The sequence below is a fragment of the Petromyzon marinus genome, chromosome 66, assembly GCF_048934315.1.
Source record: "Petromyzon marinus isolate PM22_M1 ecotype Great Lakes invasive population chromosome 66, UKy_Petmar_22M1.pri1.0, whole genome shotgun sequence".
Classification (NCBI taxonomy): domain Eukaryota; kingdom Metazoa; phylum Chordata; class Hyperoartia; order Petromyzontiformes; family Petromyzontidae; genus Petromyzon; species Petromyzon marinus.
In genome coordinates, this window is record NC_133732.1 from 900,001 (window position 1) to 921,187 (window position 21,187).

At 54.4% G+C, this 21,187-nt stretch overlaps 1 protein-coding gene across 1 annotated transcript in view; it reads left to right on the plus strand.

Annotated features, from left to right (window-relative positions):
• Positions 1-20,851, plus strand: part of LOC116956560 (non-POU domain-containing octamer-binding protein-like) — a 35,860-nt gene extending 15,009 nt beyond the window's left edge. The window contains exons 4-11 of the mRNA XM_076054368.1: positions 703-857; positions 3,534-3,626; positions 4,031-4,227; positions 5,759-5,843; positions 8,509-8,602; positions 10,983-11,031; positions 14,296-14,399; positions 15,833-20,851. Of these exons, the coding sequence (XP_075910483.1) occupies positions 703-857; positions 3,534-3,626; positions 4,031-4,227; positions 5,759-5,843; positions 8,509-8,602; positions 10,983-11,031; positions 14,296-14,399; positions 15,833-15,904 (849 nt within the window). The 3' untranslated portion in view covers positions 15,905-20,851. The remainder of the gene's footprint in view (positions 1-702; positions 858-3,533; positions 3,627-4,030; positions 4,228-5,758; positions 5,844-8,508; positions 8,603-10,982; positions 11,032-14,295; positions 14,400-15,832) is intronic.
• Positions 20,852-21,187: the final 336 nt, after the last annotated feature.

Sequence of the window (21,187 nt, forward strand, 5' to 3'; positions counted from 1 at the left end):
CGCTGTGTCTCTGTGTCTCTCTCCCCGTGTCTCTGTCTCTCTCCCCGTGTCTCTGTGTCTCTCTCCCCCCCCGTGTCTCTGTGTCTCTCTCCCCGTGTCTCTGTGTCTCTCTCCCCGTGTCTCTGTGTCTCTCTCTCCCCGTGTCTCTGTGTCTCTCCCCCCCCCCCCCGTGTCTCTGTGTCTCTCTCCCCGTGTCTCTGTGTCTCTCTCTCCCCGTGTCTCTGTGTCTCTCCCCCCCCCCCCGTGTCTCTGTGTCTCTCTCCCCCGTGTCTCTGTGTCTCTCTCCCCGTGTCTGTGGGTCTCTCTCCCCCCATCCCCGTGTCTCTCTCCCTCCCCCCCCCGTGTCTCTGTGTCTCTCTCCCCCCCCCCCCCCCCCCGTGTCTCTCTGTCTCTCCCCCCCCCCGTGTCTCTGTGTCTCTCTCCCCCCCCATCCCCGTTTCTGTGTCTCTCTCCCCGTGTCTCTGTGTCTCTCTCCCCGTGTCTCTGTGTCTCTCCCCCCCCATCCCCGTGTCTCTGTGTCTCTCCCCCCCCCCCGTGTCTCTGTGTCTCTCCCCCCCCCCGTGTCCCCGTGTCTCTCTCCCCGTGTCTCTGTGTCTCTCTCCCCGTGTTTCTGTGTCTCTTTCCCCCCCCGTGTCTCTGTGTCTCTCTCTCCCCCCGTGTCCCCGTGTCTCTCTCCCCGTGTCTGTGGGTCTCGGGGAGCAGGAGGCCTTCTCTGTTTTTGGCCAGCTGGAGAGAGCCATCGTGATCGTCGACGACCGTGGGCGCTCCACGGGGAGAGGCATCGTGGAGTTTGCCTCCAAGCAGAGCGCCAAGAAAGCCCTCGACCGCTGCAGGGAGAGCAACTACCTCCTCACCTCGTAGGCCGCTGCTCACCGCTCGCCGCCACGCACCGACCAGTCACCAGGAATAATAATAATAATAATAACGAACGAATGCTCTCACACGCCCACGGAGACGCACGCACAGAGGTCCTCCAGTGCCGCCTTAATGAGGCTGTAAGGGGGCGAGTTTATGTTCGCGAGTGGCACCGATGAAGGCCGTAACACGACGCGCGAGGGGGTGGGTGGCCAGCACCATGCCCGGACGCCATCGACCCTCGTGTGGGAATGTTTCCCACGCATCGCGCTCGGTTATGCATTGGGGCTGCGTCGACCTGGGAGAGGCCCAGGACCGGTTCGGATGATCGTCGCTGGTGCTGGCCGTGAGCGGGAATTGAACCCGGGTGGACGGATGAATAGCGCAGCGTAGCGCTATAACGGCCCCGTCACCGTTCCCCACACACAACAACAACAACAACAAGAACCGCCGCTAAGTGGCGGTGACGTCACCAAGGCGCCTGTGGCCGGCGGTGTGAACTTTGAGGCCGAGTAAAGCCTCGAAGGCCCGCTGGCAGGAGGTCACGGGGCAGACCCAGGTGCCACGGGTCGACTGACCGAGATCACTGGCAGATGCACCACCTGTGCCCCCTACTGCGCCAACCTGCTGTGCTTTAGCCACCCGGCGCTCTGCTCGTTGTTGTGAGCGGCGCTCCTCCGCCCTCCGTTGTTGTTGGAGGGCGACTGCCTCCAACTGCCCAGTAGTAGCGTCCATCACGAGCCTCCTCCACAGAGGCCGATCTTGACACCGCTGGTACCAGTCATCGGCAAGTCCACCCAGCTCCAAGTCCTCCTGTACCACATCACTCCATCTCTTCTCTAGCCCGTGCCGTGCCCGTTTAGCCCCCTCGATCCGGCCGAACAAAAGCTGTTTCGGCATGCGGTGGCTGGGCATGCGGGCTACATGACCCAGCCAACGCAGCCTTGCCTGCCGGAGGAGCTGACAGATAGCAGTGTGCCCAGATCTTTCAAGAATTTGCGAGCTCCTCACACAATCCAGCCTGGTTGAACCCAGCCTGGTTTAAACCCTGGCCGTCTGGAACGCTCTTCCGATATTAGGAAACCACCGGAGCAGCTGTGCACTTTTAACTCATCTTCTAGATTGAAAACTAATTTTTTGAGAACCGCTTTTTGCGTGTTTAGATTGTTGTCGTTCCCCCGCCCCCCCACCCACACACCTCGGATTGGCGGGGGTTGGCTACGTACGTACGGTGCGAAAGGAGTTATACGTGCATTCATGCAGGTCCAGGCAGTACCACCCGAGCCCCGATAGAGGAGCGGCAGCCTCTCTAACGCAGCCGCGTTCAAACATTCCGCGTGGCCACTCGCAGTGGGGGGGGGTTTTGCCATTTGTGGAGCAAGCCCGAGGGTGGGGATTCGGTTTTCTGTCTCCGCCATTCCAGAGCCCCCGCTGACCACTGGCGGCTACAAGCAGCACGAGGGGAACAGCCAATCAGTGCCGGCCTTCCTCCCATGGCATTGCCCACAACCACCACAGTGTTACCGCCCGGCAACTACCACCACAACCACCACCACCACCACAGTGTTACCGCCCGGCAACTACCACAACCACAACCACCACAGTGTTACCACCCAGCAACTACCACCAGCACCACAACCACCACAGTGTTCCCGTCTGGCAACCACCACCACAGCCACCACAGTGTTACCACCCGGCAACTACCACCACCACCACAGTGTTACTGTCCCGGCAACCACCACAACCACCACAGTGTTACCGTCTGCCAACCACCACCACAACCACCACAGTGTTACCGTCTGCCAACCACCACCACAACAACCACCACAGTGTTACCGTCTGCCAACCACTACAACCACCACAGTGTTACCGCCCGGCAACTACCACCAGCACAACCACCACAGTGTTACCGTCTGCCAACCACCACCACCACAGTGTTACCGTCTGGCAACCACCACCACCACAGTGTTACCATCTGGCAACCACCACCACAACCACCACAGTGTTACCGTCTGGCAACTACCACAACCACCACAACCACCACAGTGTTACCGCCTGGCAACTACCACAACCACCACAACCACCACAGTGTTACCGCCTGGCAACTACCACAACCACCACAGTGTTACCATCTGGCAACCACCACCACAACCACCACAGTGTTACTGTCTGCCAACCACCACCACCAGAGCCACTACAGTGTTATCGTCTGCCAACCACCACCACCACAGTGTTATCGTCTGCCAACCACCACCACCACAGTGTTACCGCCTGCCAACCACCACCACCACAGCCACCACAGTGTTACCGTCTGCCAACCACCAGCACCACAGCCACCACAGTGTTATCGTCTGCCAACCACCACCACCACAGCCACCACAGTGTTACCGTCTGCCAACCACCAGCACCACAACCACCACAGTGTTACCGTCTGCCAACCACCACCACCAGTGCCACTACAGTGTTACTGGTCGGTTGTTTTGTCAATCACACACCGACTCCTCAATCTCACCGCTCATTACAGCGACACACTGTGACGATGTTGCTTACGGTAATGATGCTGATGATGTTACTACTGATGATGATGATGCTACTGATGATGGTGATGATGATGTTGATGATGGTGATGTTGCTGATGATGGTGTTGCTGATGATGTTGCTGATGGTGTTGTTGCCAGGTCTCTGCGCCCGGTGCTTGTGGAGCCTCTGGAGCATCTGGATGAAGATGGAATCCTCGACAAACACCTCCAGAAGCACCCCCAGTATTCCAAGTGAGACACGGGGACACGGGGACACAGAGACACGGAGACATAGAGACACGGAGACACAGAGACACGGGGACACAGAGAGACACGGGGACATAGAGGCACGGGGACATAGAGGCACGGGGACATAGAGGCACGGGGACATGGGGACACGGGGGAGAGATGTGTCTCTCTCTGTGTGTGTCTCTGTGTGTGTCTCTGTGTGTGTCTCTGTGTGTGTGTCTGTGTCTCTCTCTGTGTGTGTCTCTGTGTGTGTGTCTCTGTGTGTGTGTCTCTCTCTGTGTGTCTCTGTGTCTCTCTCTCTGTGTGTCTCTGTGTCTCTCTCTGTGTGTGTCTCTGTGTGTGTCTCTCGATATGTCTGTGTGTGTCTCTGTGTCTATCTCTGTGTCTCTGTGTGTCTCTATCTACAGAGAGAGGGAGTGTGCCCCACGCTTTGCCCAGCCGGGCACGTTTGAGTACGAGTATGCAATGCGCTGGAAGGCGCTGGAGCAGATGGAGCGTCAGCAGAAGGAGACGGTGGAGCTGAACGTTCGCGAGGCGGCCGAGCGGCTGGAGCTCGACGTGGAGGGTGCCCACGTGGAGCACCAGGCCATGCTGATGAGGCAGGGTGAGCCGAAGCCGCAGAGACTGACACTCAAACGCATTTATTACATATGTAATATATTAGCTACGTGATTACATATATAATACACGTATAAATTGTATTTATTATACATATGTATATGTTTTAGCAGGTAAGGAAGGCCCACTGAGTTTGCTGAAAGCACTCAACCACTCACTCACCCAGTCACTCACCCACTCACTCACCCACTCACTCACTCAGTCACTCACCCAGTCACTCACCCACTCACTCACCCACTCACTCACTCAGTCACTCACCCAGTCACTCACTCACCCAGTCACTCACCCACCCAGTCACTCACTCACTCACTCACCCACTCACTCACTCAGTCACTCACCCAGTCACTCACCCACTCACTCACCCACTCACTCACTCAGTCACTCACCCAGTCACTCACTCACCTACTCACCCACCCACTCACTCACCCACTCACTCAGTCACTCACCCACTCACTCACTCAGTCACTCACCCACTCACTCAACCACTCATTCACCCAGTCACTCACCCACTCACTCACCCACTCACTCAGTCACTCACCCAGTCACTCACTCACCTACTCACCCACCCACTCACCCACCCACTCACTCACCCACTCACTCACCCACTCAGTCACTCACCTACTCACCCACCCACTCACTCACCCAGTCACTCACCCACTCACTCACCCACTCACTCACTCACCCAGTCACTCACTCACTCACTCACCCAGTCACCCACCCACTCACCTACTCACCCACTCACTCACCCAGTCACCCACTCACTCACTCAGTCACTCACCTACTCACTCACCTACTCACCCACCCACTCACTCACCCAGTCACTCACCCACTCACTCACCCACCCACTCACCCACCCACTCACCCACCCACTCAACCACCCACCCACTCACTCACCCACCCACTCACTCACTCACTCACCCACCCACTCACCCACCCACTCACCAACCCACTCACCTGCTCTCACCCACCCACCCACTCAATGCTGGCACGCTCTACCGAGTATGTTTTATTGGCTATTACAAACACCGGGCTTACAAACTACGACCAGCACTGCACAAGCACAGGGCCACAAGGGGTGGAGGTGACCGGCGTTGCGTTCCCACCACCTCTGCTCGGCCTGCCCACGGCTGGGTTACACTTTGAGGGGGGCCCAGGGCATGACAGCTGTGGGGGGGGGCCCCGATGTGAAGGCCGTTTCCTCCCCCATACCCCCCCAACGACGATGATGATGACGACAACGTTTGTGATGATGATGATGATTGTGATGATGATGATGTTTGTGATGATGGTGATGATGTTGATGATGTTTGTGATGATGGTGACGACGACGATGTTTGTGATGATGATGATGATGATGACGACGATGATGTTTGTGATGATGATGATGATGATGACGACGATGATGTTTGTGATGATGATGACGACGATGATGTTTGTGATGATGTTTGTGATGATGATGATGACGACGATGATGTTTGTGATGATGATGATGACGATGTTTGTGACGATGCCGGTAGATTTGATGCGCCGTGAGGAGGAGCTGAGACGATTTGAGGAAATGAGAAACTCAGAGGCACAGAAACGCAAGATGATGGAGATGAGGTGAGACGGGCGCGGAGACACGGGGACATACGGGGACACGCGGGGACACACGGAGAGAGACGGAGACACTGAGACGGGGGAAAGAGACATGGAGAGACACGGAGACACATCGAGACACAGACACGGGGAACTGGAGATACGGGGACATGGGGAGAGGGACACGGGAACACAGACAGAGAGACGGGACATGGGGAGAGAGGCACGAGAACACAGACACAGAGACGTGGAGACACAGGGGCACGTGACACGCACGTGAATGTGTAAATCTCACCCTTGCAGTCCAGTGTAGTGAGTGTCACATTGATGCTACAACCCCTGATCATGTCCCTGTTACTCCCCATCTCTCTCTCTCTCTCTTCCCATGTCTCTCTCTCCCCCCGTGCCTGTGTGTGTGTGTCTCTGTCTCTCTCCCCGTGTCTCCATGTCTCTCTCCCCAAGTGTCTCTCTCTCCATCTCTCTCTCCCCATGTGTCTCTCTCTCTCCATCTCTCTCTCTCCCCATCTCTCTCTCCCCATGTGTCTCTCTCTCCATGTCTCTCTCCCCATCTCTCTCTCTCCATCTCTCTCTCCATGTCTCTCTCTCCATGTCTCTCTCCCCATGTCTCTCTCTCCATCTCTCTCTCTCCATGTCTCTCTCCCCATCTCTCTCTCCATCTCTCTCTCCATGTCTCTCTCCCCATGTCTCTCTCTCCATCTCTCTCCATCTCTCTCTCCATGTCTCTCTCTCCATCTCTCTCTCCCCATCTCTCTCTCCCCATGTCTCTCTCTCCATCTCTCTCTCCATGTCTCTCTCCATCTCTCTCTCCATCTCTCTCTCTCCATGTCTCTCTCTCCATCTCTCTCTCCCCATCTCTCTCTCCCCATGTCTCTCTCCATCTCTCTCTCTCCATCTCTCTCTCCATGTCTCTCTCTCTCCAACTCTCTCTCTCCATCTCTCTCTCTCCATCTCTCTCTCTCCATCTCTCTCTCCATCTCTCTCTCCATCTCTCTCTCCATCTCTCTCCCCATGTGTCTCTCTCTCCATCTCTCTCTCCATCTCTCCCTCCCCATCTCTCTCCCCATGTCTCTCTCCCCATCTCTCTCCCCATGTCTCTCTCTCTCCATCTCTCTCTCCATGTCTCTCTCTCTCCATCTCTCTCTCCATCTCTCTCTCTCCATCTCTCTCTCTCTCCATCTCTCTCTCTCTCCATCTCTCTCTCTCCATCTCTCTCTCCATCTCTCTCTCCATCTCTCTCCCCATGTGTCTCTCTCTCCATCTCTCTCTCCATCTCTCCCTCCCCATCTCTCTCCCCATGTCTCTCTCCCCATCTCTCTCTCCCCATGTCTCTCTCTCCATCTCTCTCTCCATGTCTCTCTCTCTCCATCTCTCTCTCTCCATCTCTCTCTCTCCATCTCTCTCTCTCTCCATCTCTCTCTCTCCATCTCTCTCTCCATCTCTCTCCCCATCTCTCTCTCTCCATCTCTCTCTCCCCATCTCTCTCTCTCCCCATGTGTCTCTCCTTGTGTCTTTCTCTCTTCATCTCTCTGCGTCTCTCCATGTCTCTCTCCCCAAGTGTCTCTCTCTCCATCTCTCTCTCCCCATGTGTCTCTCTCTCTCCATCTCTCTCTCTCCCCATCTCTCTCTCCCCATGTGTCTCTCTCTCCATGTCTCTCTCCCCATCTCTCTCTCTCCATCTCTCTCTCCATGTCTCTCTCTCCATGTCTCTCTCCCCATGTCTCTCTCTCCATCTCTCTCTCTCCATGTCTCTCTCCCCATCTCTCTCTCCATCTCTCTCTCCATGTCTCTCTCCCCATGTCTCTCTCTCCATCTCTCTCCATCTCTCTCTCCATGTCTCTCTCTCCATCTCTCTCTCCCCATCTCTCTCTCCCCATGTCTCTCTCTCCATCTCTCTCTCCATGTCTCTCTCCATCTCTCTCTCCATCTCTCTCTCTCCATGTCTCTCTCTCCATCTCTCTCTCCCCATCTCTCTCTCCCCATGTCTCTCTCCATCTCTCTCTCTCCATCTCTCTCTCCATGTCTCTCTCTCTCCAACTCTCTCTCTCCATCTCTCTCTCTCCATCTCTCTCTCTCCATCTCTCTCTCCATCTCTCTCTCCATCTCTCTCTCCATCTCTCTCCCCATGTGTCTCTCTCTCCATCTCTCTCTCCATCTCTCCCTCCCCATCTCTCTCCCCATGTCTCTCTCCCCATCTCTCTCCCCATGTCTCTCTCTCTCCATCTCTCTCTCCATGTCTCTCTCTCTCCATCTCTCTCTCCATCTCTCTCTCTCTCCATCTCTCTCTCTCTCCATCTCTCTCTCTCTCCATCTCTCTCTCTCCATCTCTCTCTCCATCTCTCTCTCCATCTCTCTCCCCATGTGTCTCTCTCTCCATCTCTCTCTCCATCTCTCCCTCCCCATCTCTCTCCCCATGTCTCTCTCCCCATCTCTCTCTCCCCATGTCTCTCTCTCCATCTCTCTCTCCATGTCTCTCTCTCTCCATCTCTCTCTCTCCATCTCTCTCTCTCCATCTCTCTCTCTCTCCATCTCTCTCTCTCCATCTCTCTCTCCATCTCTCTCCCCATCTCTCTCTCTCCATCTCTCTCTCCCCATCTCTCTCTCTCTCCCCATGTGTCTCTCCTTGTGTCTTTCTCTCTTCATCTCTCTGCGTCTCTCTGCTTCTCTCTAGGTACGAGGAGGAGCGTAAACGCCGCGAGGAGGAGCTGCTGAAGAAGCAGAAGGAGCAGGAAGAGCGATTCAGAGCCAAGTTCGCAGAGCACGGGGTGAGAGACAGAGACACGGGGAGAGAGACAGAGACACGGGGAGACAGACAGAGACACGGGGTGAGAGACAGAGACACGGGGAGAGAGACAGAGACACGGGGAGAGAGACAGAGACACGGGGAGAGAGACAGAGACACGGGGAGACAGACAGAGACACGGGGTGAGAGACAGAGACACGGGGAGAGAGACAGAGACACGGGGAGACAGACAGAAACACGGGGAGAGAGACAGACAGAGACACGGGGAGAGAGACAGAGACACGGGGAGAGAGACAGAGACACGGGGAGAGAGACAGAGACACGGGGAGAGAGACAGACAGAGACACGGGGAGAGAGACAGAGACACGGGGAGACAGACAGAGACACGGGGAGAGAGACAGAGACACGGGGAGACAGACAGAAACACGGGGAGAGAGACAGACAGAGACACGGGGAGAGAGACAGAGACACGGGGAGAGAGACAGAGACACGGGGAGAGAGACAGAGACACGGGGAAAGAGACAGAGACACGGGGAGAGAGACAGAGACACGGGGTGAGAGACAGAGACACGGGGTGAGAGACAGAGACACGGGGTGAGAGACAGACACGGGGAGAGAGACAGAGACACGGGGAGAGAGACAGAGACATGGGGAGAGAGACAGAGACACGGGGAGAGAGACAGAGACACGGGGAGAGAGACAGAGACACGGGGAGAGAGACAGAGACACGGGGTGAGAAACAGAGACACGGGGAGAGAGACAGAGACACGGGGAGAGAGACAGAGACACGGGGAGAGAGACAGAGACACGGGGTGAGAAACAGAGACACGGGGAGAGAGACGGAGACACGGGGTGAGAGACGGAGACACGGGGTGAGAGACGGAGACACGGGGTGAGAGACAGACACGGGGAGAGAGAGACACGGGTGAGAGACAGAGACACGGGGAGAGAGACAGAGACACGGGGAGAGAGACAGAGACACGGGGAGAGAGACAGAGACACGGGGAGAGAGACAGAGACACGGGGAGAGAGACAGAGACACGGGGTGAGAAACAGAGACACGGGGAGAGAGACGGAGACACGGGGTGAGAGACGGAGACACGGGGTGAGAGACGGAGACACGGGGTGAGAGACAGACACGGGGAGAGAGAGACACGGGTGAGAGACAGAGACACGGGGAGAGAGACAGAGACACGGGGAGAGAGACAGAGACACGGGGAGAGAGACAGAGACACGGGGAGAGAGACAGAGACACGGGGAGAGAGACAGAGACACGGGGAGAGAGACAGAGACACGGGGTGAGAAACAGAGACACGGGGAGAGAGACAGAGACACGGGGTGAGAGACAGAGACACGGGGAGAGAGACAGAGACACGGGGAGAGAGACAGACAGAGACACGGGGAGAGAGACAGAGACACGGGGTGAGAGACAGAGACACGGGGTGAGAGACAGAGACACGGGGTGAGAGACAGAGACACGGGGAGAGAGACAGAGACACGGGGAGAGAGACAGAGACACGGGGAGAGAGACAGAGACACGGGGAGAGAGACAGAGACACGGGGAGAGAGACAAGAGACACGGGGAGGGAGACAGAGACACGGGGAGAGAGACAGAGACACGGGGTGAGAGACAGAGACACGGGGAGAGAGACAGAGACACGGGGTGAGAGACAGAGACACGGGGAGAGAGACAGACAGAGACACGGGGAGAGAGACAGACAGAGACACGGGGAGAGAGACAGACAGGGGGAGACAGAGACACGGGGTGAGAGACAGACAGAGACACGGGGAGAGAAACGGAGACACGGGGTGAGAGACAGACAAGAGACACGGGGTGAGAGACAGACAGAGACACAGGGAGAGAGAGACAGAGAACACGGATAGAGAGAGAGAGAAACATGGGGAGAGAGACACGGGGAGAGAGACAGAGACACAGGGAGAGAGAGAGAGACACGGGGAGAGAGACAGAGAACACAGATAGAGAGAGACAGAGACACGGGGAGAGAGAGAGAAACATGGGGAGAGAGACAGAGACACAGGGAGAGAGAGAGACACGGGGAGAGAGACAGAGAACACAGATAGAGATAGAGAGAGAGAGAGAGACACGGGGAGACAGAACACTGAGCGAGAGAGAGACACGGGTTTGTGTAATGTTGATGATGTTGATGACGATGATGTTGATGATGGTGTTGATGATGATGTTGATGATGTGATGATGGTGTTGATGTGATGTTGATGATGGTGTTGATGATGATGTTGATGATGATGTTGATGATGATGTTGATGATGATGTTGATGATGTTGATGATGTTGATGATGATGTTGTTGATGATGATGTTGTTGATGGTGTTGATGATGATGTTGATGATGATGTTGATGATGATGGTGTTGATGTCTCTCAGGTCCAGCAGCCAAGGGAACAAGTTCCTGGAATGAATCAAGGAAGACAGGGTGAGACACGAGGACACGGACACACGAAGACACGGGGACATGGGCACATGGACAGAGAGAATTGGGGAGAGATGGAGAGAGACACGGAGACATGGAGAGAGAGACATGGGGTCACGGACACATGGAGAGAGACATGGGACATGGAGAGAAAGCAGGGGACACGGGGACAGCTCACTCACAAATAATGAATTGATTTCATCAACAGAGCAACAAAGAACGTTGACTCCATTTCCGACCTCCAGGAACAGATTCTCGCTGGATTTCTGAGCATTTCTACGAGGTCTTGGGGTAGGGGAAACTCGTCAGCTGTGCCCTCGCATATTGGAAGTAGCCGCTCCTTGTGAGTGGCTGGCTGATGGTGCCACGCCGTCTGTTGAGGAAGTGTGAGGAGTGATCCAGAGCCTAAGACCAGGAAAGATGACCCCTCGAGTGAACTTCTGGGGGGGCGGAGGGGTGGCGTCTGTGCACAGACTGCCCTACATGACATCAATACAACCGTCTGGACCACAGGACGGGTGCCGCTGGATTGGAAGGATGCTCTCCCTGGCGGTCCCCCTCTTTAAGAAGGGGGGGACCGCACAGACTGTAACAACTGCAGGGGAATATCCCTCCTCCGTGTGCCGGGAAAGGTACTGGCAAGGATTATTCAGCATCGCCTTGCCAGGCACGTTGAGGAGAGGCTTGCGGAGCCCCAATGCGGTTTCAGGAAAGGGCGGTCCTGCACAGATGCCATATTTTAGCTCCGTATGCTACAGCAGAGGTGTAGGGAATTCCAACAAGACCTACATCTCTGCTTTATTGACCTGGTCAAGACCTATGATACCATCAGTAGGCCCGGGCTCTGGGTTGTCCTTAGTGCTTTGGGAGCCCCTGACTCTGCTCACGGTCATTAAGGGCCTGCATGATGGTGGGCAGGCCCCCGGGTGAAGCTTCGTGGCCGGGAGTCGGACCCCTTCCCTGCGCACCTTGGGATACGATGTGGATGTCCTCTGTGGACGTCACGTCATTTCACATCTTTTTTGCGACCACATAGTTCGAGGAACTTTTCCATGGCTGCACCGGAGGCATTTGCAGCTCATTAGAAGCTAATCTTCACCCAACTCGGGTATCAGTTCATGAATAGCCTCGAATGAACTGGTCACCTGAGTTGGTAGGAATAGCAAGGCCGTAGCAAACGGAGTCAACATTGGGGCGGACCAAATCTTTCAGGGCCCCCCCCCCAGAAAAAAAATCTAAATTTGAAAACTCATTTCCTGCCTAAAATATAAAATAATTCACTAACATTAACAACAATGTATAATAGTGCATTGTATTACATTGCTCTGGTTTTTACTTACTTTTTTTTACCATTTCTTGTTGCATTGTATGTAATGGTTAGAGATTCGCAATTCATAATAGTACAACCATAAGCACAATCATATAAACATACATCTATTTTACAGCTGTATATTGAGAGGGGGCTACATTTTGAGCTTATTTGAATATTACGGCCTTGACGAATATGTAACGACAAAACCAGCCTGCGTGACTACCGTACCCAGCCACCCTTGAAACCCAGCCACCCGAGGTATGATTACAGTTATCCAAATCCGTCCTGGGCCCCCTCTAGGTCCACTCGGCCGTCAAACGAGTGCCCGGTGTAGCAGCAGCGGTGCGTAGTAAACATCAACGCTGGGGGAGACAAAGACGGCCGGGCGCGTCGGCCTTCGTAGGCGCCGCTCCCAGCACTCGTCACGACAGCCTGGCGAGGCTACACGGCTAGGGGGGGGGGGCGGTGGGGGTGGGTGGGGGGGGTGGGGGTGGGTGGGGGGGGTCCTTGTTCATGACGTGATCCTCATGGTGGAACCCGTAAGCCCCCCCCCCGGCTTCTCCCGTGAGCCCCCCCCCCCGGCTCCTCCCGTGAGCCCCCCCCCGGCTCCTCCCCCGTTGTGACGTCACTTCGCGACCGACTCGGCCGTCCGATCCTCTCCACGTGCTCTGCACGCTGCGCCAATTTGAGGCGTCCGCCGTTTAAACTTCCGATTGAAAGCCCTTCGTGACTGGCGGCCATTCACGTTCTCGGCCCTTTCGGGTGAAGTCACCGCGTAGAAGGGAAACAGTGAAACAATAAAAAAACAATAAATATAAAACAGTTTTTAAAAAAACCTAAATTCTCACTGTTTTTCTGTACGTGCATATTCTAGATTTAAAGTTTTCGTGACTGCAAGGATCCATACTCTTTGGTTCTATTCGGTAAAGTAAAGTCACCTACGTGACTTTACCGAATAGAACCAAAGAGTATGTACGTGCATACTTTAGTACTTTACTGTTTCCCTTCACCGTGACGTTACCGCAAGGGCTAGGAGTGCCGACGTTTCAGTTTCTTGCTCGCGTTCGTGCGACGGCGACATCTCGGCGGTCCGCGGCAGGTGGGTCGTGGCCTGTCTCGTCGGACAAAGCCGCCGACAACAATTTTAATTATTGGGTTTGCCATTTTGACTTTGGGGTTCGTTCGGGATCATCGCCACGCCGCCCCGGGTCCCCGCCGTGAGGTTTGTGTAGCGGAAGTTTTGTAATGCCGCTGATCATCTTCCTGCTGTTCCTGCTGCTGCTGTTGTTGGTGGTGGTGGTGTTGGTGTTGTTGGTGTTGTTGGTGTTGTTGGTGGTGGTGTTGTTGGTGGTGTTGTTGTTGTTGCTGTTGGTGTTGTTGTTGTTGGTGGTGTTGGTGTTGTTGTTGGTGTTGTTGTTGGTGGTGGTGGTGTTGTTGTTGTTGTTGGTGGTGTTGTTGGTGGTGTTGTTGGTGGTGTTGTTGGTGTTGTTGTTGTTGCTGTTGTTGTTGTTGTTGGTGGTGTTGGTGGTGTTGTTGGTGTTGTTGTTGGTGGTGTTGGTGGTGTTGTGGTTGTTGTTGTTGGTGGTGTTGTTGTTGGTGGTGTTGTTGCTGCTGTTGTTGTTGGTGTTGTTGGTGGTGTTGTTGGTGTTGGTGTTGTTGTTGTTGTTGGTGGTGTTGGTGGTGTTGTGGTTGGTGTTGTTGGTGGTGTTGTTGTTGGTGGTGTTGTTGCTGCTGTTGTTGTTGGTGTTGTTGGTGGTGTTGTTGGTGGTGTTGTTGGTGTTGTTGTTGGTGTTGTTGTTGGTGGTGTTGTTGGTGGTGTTGTTGGTGTTGTTGTTGGTGTTGTTGTTGATGTTGTTGTTGGTGGTGGTGTTGTTGTTGATGTTGTTGGTGTTGTTGATGTTGTTGCTGTTGTTGATGTTGTTGTTTGTTGTTGTTTGTTGTTGTTACTGTGACAGAGGGCTTTGTGGGAGGGGGAGGAGGAGGGCTGCCCGGTAACCATGGCAACCAGCCGGGCTTCAACATCAACTTTGGGCAGTTCGCCAACCCCCAGGTTCCCCAGGTGAGGCCCCTTAGTAGTTGTCTCCATGGTAACCAGTGGTTAAATTGTCTCCATGGTGACCAGTGGTTAAATTGTCTCCATGGTGACCAGTGGTTAAATTGTCTCCATGGTAACCAGTGGTTAAATTGTCTCCATGGTAACCAGTGGTTAAATTGTCTCCATGGTAACCAGTGGTTAAATTGTCTCCATGGTGACCAGTGGTTAAATTGTCTCCATGGTAACCAGTGGTTAAATTGTCTCCATGGTAACCAGTGGTTAAATTGTCTCCATGGTGACCAGGAATTAAATTGTCTCCATGGTAACCAGTTTTTAAATTGTCTCCATGGTGACCAGTGGTTAAATTGTCTCCATGGTAACCAGTGGTTAAATTGTCTCCATGGTAACCAGTGGTTAAATTGTCTCCATGGTGACCAGTGGTTAAATTGTCTCCATGGTAACCAGTGGTTAAATTGTCTCCATGGTAACCAGTGGTTAAATTGTCTCCATGGTGACCAGTGGTTAAATTGTCTCCATGGTGACCAGTGGTTAAATTGTCTCCATGGTGACCAGTGGTTAAATTGTCTCCATGGTGACCAGTGGTTAAATTGTCTCCATGGTGACCAGTGGTTAAATTGTCTCCATGGTGACCAGTGGTTAAATTGTCTCCATGGTGACCAGTGGTTAAATTGTCTCCATGGTGACCAGTGGTTAAATTGTCTCCATGGTGACCAGTGGTTAAATTGTCTCCATGGTGACCATGTGTCTCTCTCTCCCCGTGTCTCTCTCCCCGTGTCTCTCTCCCCGCGTGTGTCTCTCTCCCCATGTCTCCCTCTCTCCCCGTGTGTCTCCCCGTGTGTCTCCCCGTGTGTCTCCCCGTGTGTCTCTCTCCCCGTGTCTCTCTCTCCCCGTGTCTCTCTCTCCCCGTGTCTCTCCCCCCGTGTGTCTCTCTCTCCCCGTGTCTCTCTCTCCCTGTGTGTCTCTCTCCCCGTGTGTCTCTCTCCCCGTGTGTCTCTCTCCCCGTGTGTCTCTCTCCCCGTGTCTCTCTCCCCGTGTCTCTCTCCCCGTGTCTCTCCCCCCGTGTGTCTCTCTCTCCCCCCGTGTGTCTCTCTCTCTCCCCGTGTGTCTCTCTCCCCGTGTCTCCCCGTGTCTCTCTCCCCGTGTCTCTCTCCCCGTGTCTCTCTCCCCGTGTGTCTCTCTCCCCGTGTCTCTCTCCCCGTGTCTCTCTCCCCGTGTCTCTCCCCGTGTGTCTCTCTCCCCGTGTCTCTCCCCGTGTGTCTCTCTCCTCGTGTCTCTCTCTCCCCGTGTCTCTCTCTCCCCGTGTCTCTCTCTCCCCGTGTCTCTCTCTCCTCGCGTCTCTCCCCGCGTCTCTCCCCGTGTCTCTCTCACTCTGTCTCTCCTCTCCCCGTGTCTCTCTCACTCTGTCTCTCTCTCCCAATGTGTGTGTCTGTCTCTAGATGGGAGTGAACCCAGGCTTTGGACCCAGAGCCGATTCCACGGAGTTTGAAGCTAAAAGAGCTCGATTCTGATACACACAGATACACACTGATACACACTGATACTTACAGACACACTGATACACCGATACTTACAGACACACACATACACACTGATACTTACAGACACACACATACACACTGATACTTGCAGATACACACTGATACTTACAGACACACTGATACACCGATACTTACAGACACACACATACACACTGATACTTACAGATACACTGACACACACTAATACACACATACACACTGATACACAGACACACACATACACACTGATACTTATAGATACACATACACACACACTGATACTTACTGATACACACTGATACACAGACACACTGATACACACTGATACACACTGATACACACTGATACACAGACACACTGATACTCGCACATAGACTTTCACGTCAAGTCAGACACTGAGACGTAGACACACAGATTGGCAGAGCCCGAGACACCGAGACTCGATGATACACAATGCACACACTCGTTCACACACACTCACACTCTGAATCACACACCCACCCTCTCACTCTCTGAATCACACACTCAGACACTCACTCTCTGAATCACACACTCAGAAACTCACTCTCTGAATCACACACTCAGACACTCACTCTCTGAATCACACACTCAGACACTCACTCTCTGAATCACACACTCAGACACTCACTCTCTGAATCACACACTCAGACACTCACTCTCTGAATCACACACTCAGACACTCACTCTCTGAATCACACACTCAGACACTCACTCTCTGAATCACACACCCACCCTCTCACTCTCTGAATCACACACTCAGACACTCACTCTCTGAATCACACACTCAGACACTCACTCTCTGAATCACACACTCAGACACTCACTCTCTGAATCACACACTCAGACTCTCACTCTCTGAATCACACACTCAGACACTCACTCTCTGAATCACACACTCTGACACTCACTCTCTGAATCACACACTCAGACTCTCACTCTCTGAATCACACACCCACCCTCTCACTCTCTGAATCACACACTCAGACACTCACTCTCAGACACTCACACTCAGACACTCACACTCAGACACTCACACCCAGACACTCACACCCAGACACTCACACCCAGACACTCACACTCAGACACTCACACTCAGACTCTCACTCTCAGACACTCACACTCAGACACTCACACTCAGACACTCACACTCAGACACTCACACCCAGACACTCACACCCAGACACTCACACCCAGACACTCACACCCAGACACTCACACCCAGACACTCACACTCAGACACTCACACTCAGACACTCAAACCCAGACACTCACACCCAGACACTCAAACCCAGACACTCACCCTCTCACACTCAGACACTCACACTCAGACACTCACACCCAGACACTCACACCCAGACACTCAAACCCAGACACTCACACCCAGACACTCACACCCAGACACTCACACTCAGACACTCACACCCAGACACTCACACTCAGACACTCACACCCAGACACTCACACCCAGACACTCACCCTCTCACACTCAGACACTCACACTCAGACACTCACACTCAGACACTCACACTCAGACACTCACACCCAGACACTCACCCTCTCACACTCAGACACTCACACTCAGACACTCACACTCAGACACTCACACTCAGACACTCACACTCAGACACTCACACCCAGACACTCACACCCAGACACTCACACCCAGACACTCACACTCAGACACTCACCCTCTCACACTCAGACACTCACACTCAGACACTCACACCCAGACACTCACACCCAGACACTCACACTCAGACACTCACACTCACCCTCTCACACTCTGAATCACACACACACACAATGACCTGGGCTTGACATTTGACCCATTTTTTTACGGTAGTGCAGTAGTTTATCCCCCGATCCCACCACCCCAAGCCTCGACCTGTTCACCTGAACGCTCCGCTCCCCGCCCCCACCTCGCCTTGCATCCTCACTGCCCACAGAGGCCAAATTGTATACAATGGGGTCGCCTCGTGACCCAATTACCCTGCCCATGACCCCAGTCACCTAATGACCCAGCTCATGACCCGTCACCTAATGACCCAACTACCCAGCCCATGACCCCAGTCACCCAATTACCCAGCCCATGACCCCAGTCACCCAATTGCCCAGTCCATGACCCCAGTCGCCTAATGACCCAATTACCCAGCCCATGACCCCAGTCACCCAATTACCCAGCCCATGACCCCAGTCACCTAATGACCCAATTACCCAGCCCATGACCCCAGTCACCCAATGACTCAATTGCCCAGTCCATGACCCCAGTCACCCAATGATCCAATTGCCCAGTCCATGACCCCAGTGGCCTAATGACCCAATTACCCAGCCCATGACCCCAGTCACCCAATAACCCAATTGCCCAGTCCATGACCCCAGTCACCCAATGACCCAATTGCCCAGTCCATGACCCCAGTCGCCTAATGACGCAATTACCCAGCCCATGACCCCAGTCACCCAATTACCCAGCCCATGACCCCAGTCACCCAATGACCCAATTACCCAGCCCATGACCCCAGTCACCCAATTACCCAGCCCATGACCCCAGTCACCCAATGACCCAATTACCCAGCCCATGACCCCAGTCACCCAATGACCCAATTACCCAGCCCATGACCCCAGTCACCTAATGACCCAATTACCCAGCCCATGACCCCAGTCACCCAATTTACCCAGCCCATGACCCCAGTCACCCAATTGCCCAGTCGTGACATAACCTCGCCTCGTGACCCACTCACCCGACCAGTAACCTAATGACTCATTAGTGAACTAATTGGATCCCTCCCGGGCGCGGCGCTGGGGAGCTCGGTTGCATGCACAACCGGATCCCTTTCGCCGCAACCAGTTGCAGGCAAGTTGCGCAACTTTGGCTGCCCCCCCAACCGAGTGTGTGGATGTCGAGTGATAGGCCTCGCGCGTTATGTCGGCGGCGGGGTGGGTGGGTGGTGGGTACCCCTTGCATCCACAACCCCCCTTGCATCCACAACCCCCCTTGCATCCACAACCCCCCTTGCATCCACAACCCCCCTTGTTGCACGCAACTTGACAGAGCCTGCAAGGGCAGTTGTGTTCCAGATGACATTCGCGCGTTGACAGGCGTTCCCCCATTCGCGTGTGGCAGCAGCGTCACTGCTGTAATTATTCCCCGCTCGTTCTAGTTATTGTCACGACTTGTTGTGCCAGGAAAGACTCTGGGATGCCAGGAGGGCCTCTTAAGGGTGGCACAGCGGTAATGGTTGTGAAGAAGATCCAACTCGGATGGAGTCTGGACATCTTCCCCACGTTCTGCGTGGGATTCGGACCCTGCGGTTTCTTCCCTTGGCTAGAATATTTTCTGAAACTCCCAGCGCAGTGGCCAAAACATCCCAACCAAGTTACCGCAGACGACTCAATTGGGATTACGCAGCGTTAGCAGCAGTAGCAGCAACAGTAGTAGCAGTAACAGCAGCAGTAGCAGCAACAGTAGTAGCAGTAACAGCAGTAGTAGCAGCAGTAACAGCAGTAGCAGCAACAGTAGTAGTAACAGCAGCAGCAGTAGTAGCAGCAGTAGCAGCAGTAACAGTAGTAGCAGCAGTAGTAGTAACATCAGTAGTAACAGAAGTAACAGCAGTAGTAGTAGTAACAGCAGCAGTAGTAACATCAGTAGTAACAGCAGTAGTAGCAGCAGTAACAGCAGTAGCAGCATCGGCCCCGCTACTGCGACAATTCAGCAGGACCCTCCTGACAAGCTGTCTTGAGACTCTTGCGAGGCTTTCCTTGGGTAGACGATTCGTTTGGAGTGGCCGCGCGTTGTGCTTGGCCTGCCGCGTACCCCTCCCAGCCTCGTGAAGCGTTGTCGAAGTGGGGATCTGGGGGCGCGTGGTGCCACCTCCAGAGTCCAGGTTGAGTTTGGTCACTCCTGCGTGTTACGTAGACTGGGTAGAGTCACGTGTGGGTGAAAAACATCGGTCGCGACGTTTCGATCGCAACACAAGCTGCTGTTGCGATCGAAACGTCGTGATTTAATTTCTAACCACGTGATGACTTTACCCAGCGAGTGTGGTGGATTCCTGCGGTGACGGAAGCTTCAAGTCGATGTTGAACTCCTTTGCGTACCACCGGTGGTAGACGGCCGTGCTGATCGCGATTGCGAGGGAAGGACAACAAACTAAACCAGGGGGGAGGGGGGCTGGGGGGGGGGGCTCAGCCCCCCCTGAAATTTTGGGAAAGTCGGCAATCGGGATCACCGGATATCCGGCTGCGGGAAAATGCTGCAGTCTGTCACCTCGTGCTGCCCTGCAGGCTATCAGCTTATGTGCTGCTGCCCTGTAGGTTGCCACCTTGTGTGCTACCCTGCAGGCTACCACCTCGTGCTGCCCTGCAGGCTACCACCTTGTGTACTGTCACCTTGTGCTGCCACCTGGCCACAGATGACAGCTCAGCCCAAGTGGCTTGTGGAAATGGGTTGCGGTCAAATACCTTCGGGATGTAGACTAAACGTGCGTCTCGGGGTTTGTTTTTGCGCGAGAAATGTTCGCGTGATAAGCTAAGCCGCTTCATAGAGCCATCAGCATTCGTGATAGCCTGGTTGAGCTCGGCGAGGCTTACCTGGTGAACTAACAGTTGCGTTCTAGACGAGCGGTGTTCGCCGCGTGACAAAGCGGACCGATATCTGAATTTTTTACAAGTGGAAATTCGCCGAATTGGGGGGAACCAAATGGATTGTGATGGATGTGCAGTCACATCGCCCCCCCCCCCCCCCCACAGCTGTCATGCCCTGGGCCCCCCTCAAAGTGTAACCCAGCCGTGGGCAGTCCGAGCAGAGGTGGTGGGAACGCAACGCCGGTCACCTCCACCCCTTGTGGCCCTGTGCTTGTGCAGTGCTGGTCGTAGTTTGTCAGCCCGGTGTTTGTAATAGCCAATAAAAAATACTCGGTAGAGCGTGCCAGCATTGGGTGGGTGGGTGAGTGGGTGACTGGGTGAGTGACTGGGTGAGTGACTGAATGAGTGAGTGGGTGAGTGGGTGGGTGAGTGGGTGAGTGAGTGGGTGGGTGAGTGAGTGGGTGAGTGAGTGGGTGGGTGACAGTGGGTGGGTGGGTTGGTGAGAGCAGGACAGTGGTTTGGTGAGTTGGGTGAGTGATTTGAGTGGGTGAGTGACTGAGTGAGTGGTTGGGTGAGAGACAGTGGGTGAGTGACAGTGGGTGAGAGACAGTGGGTGGGTGAGTGAGTGGGTGGGTGATTTTCTTAGTGGGCGAGTGTGTGAATGACTGGGTT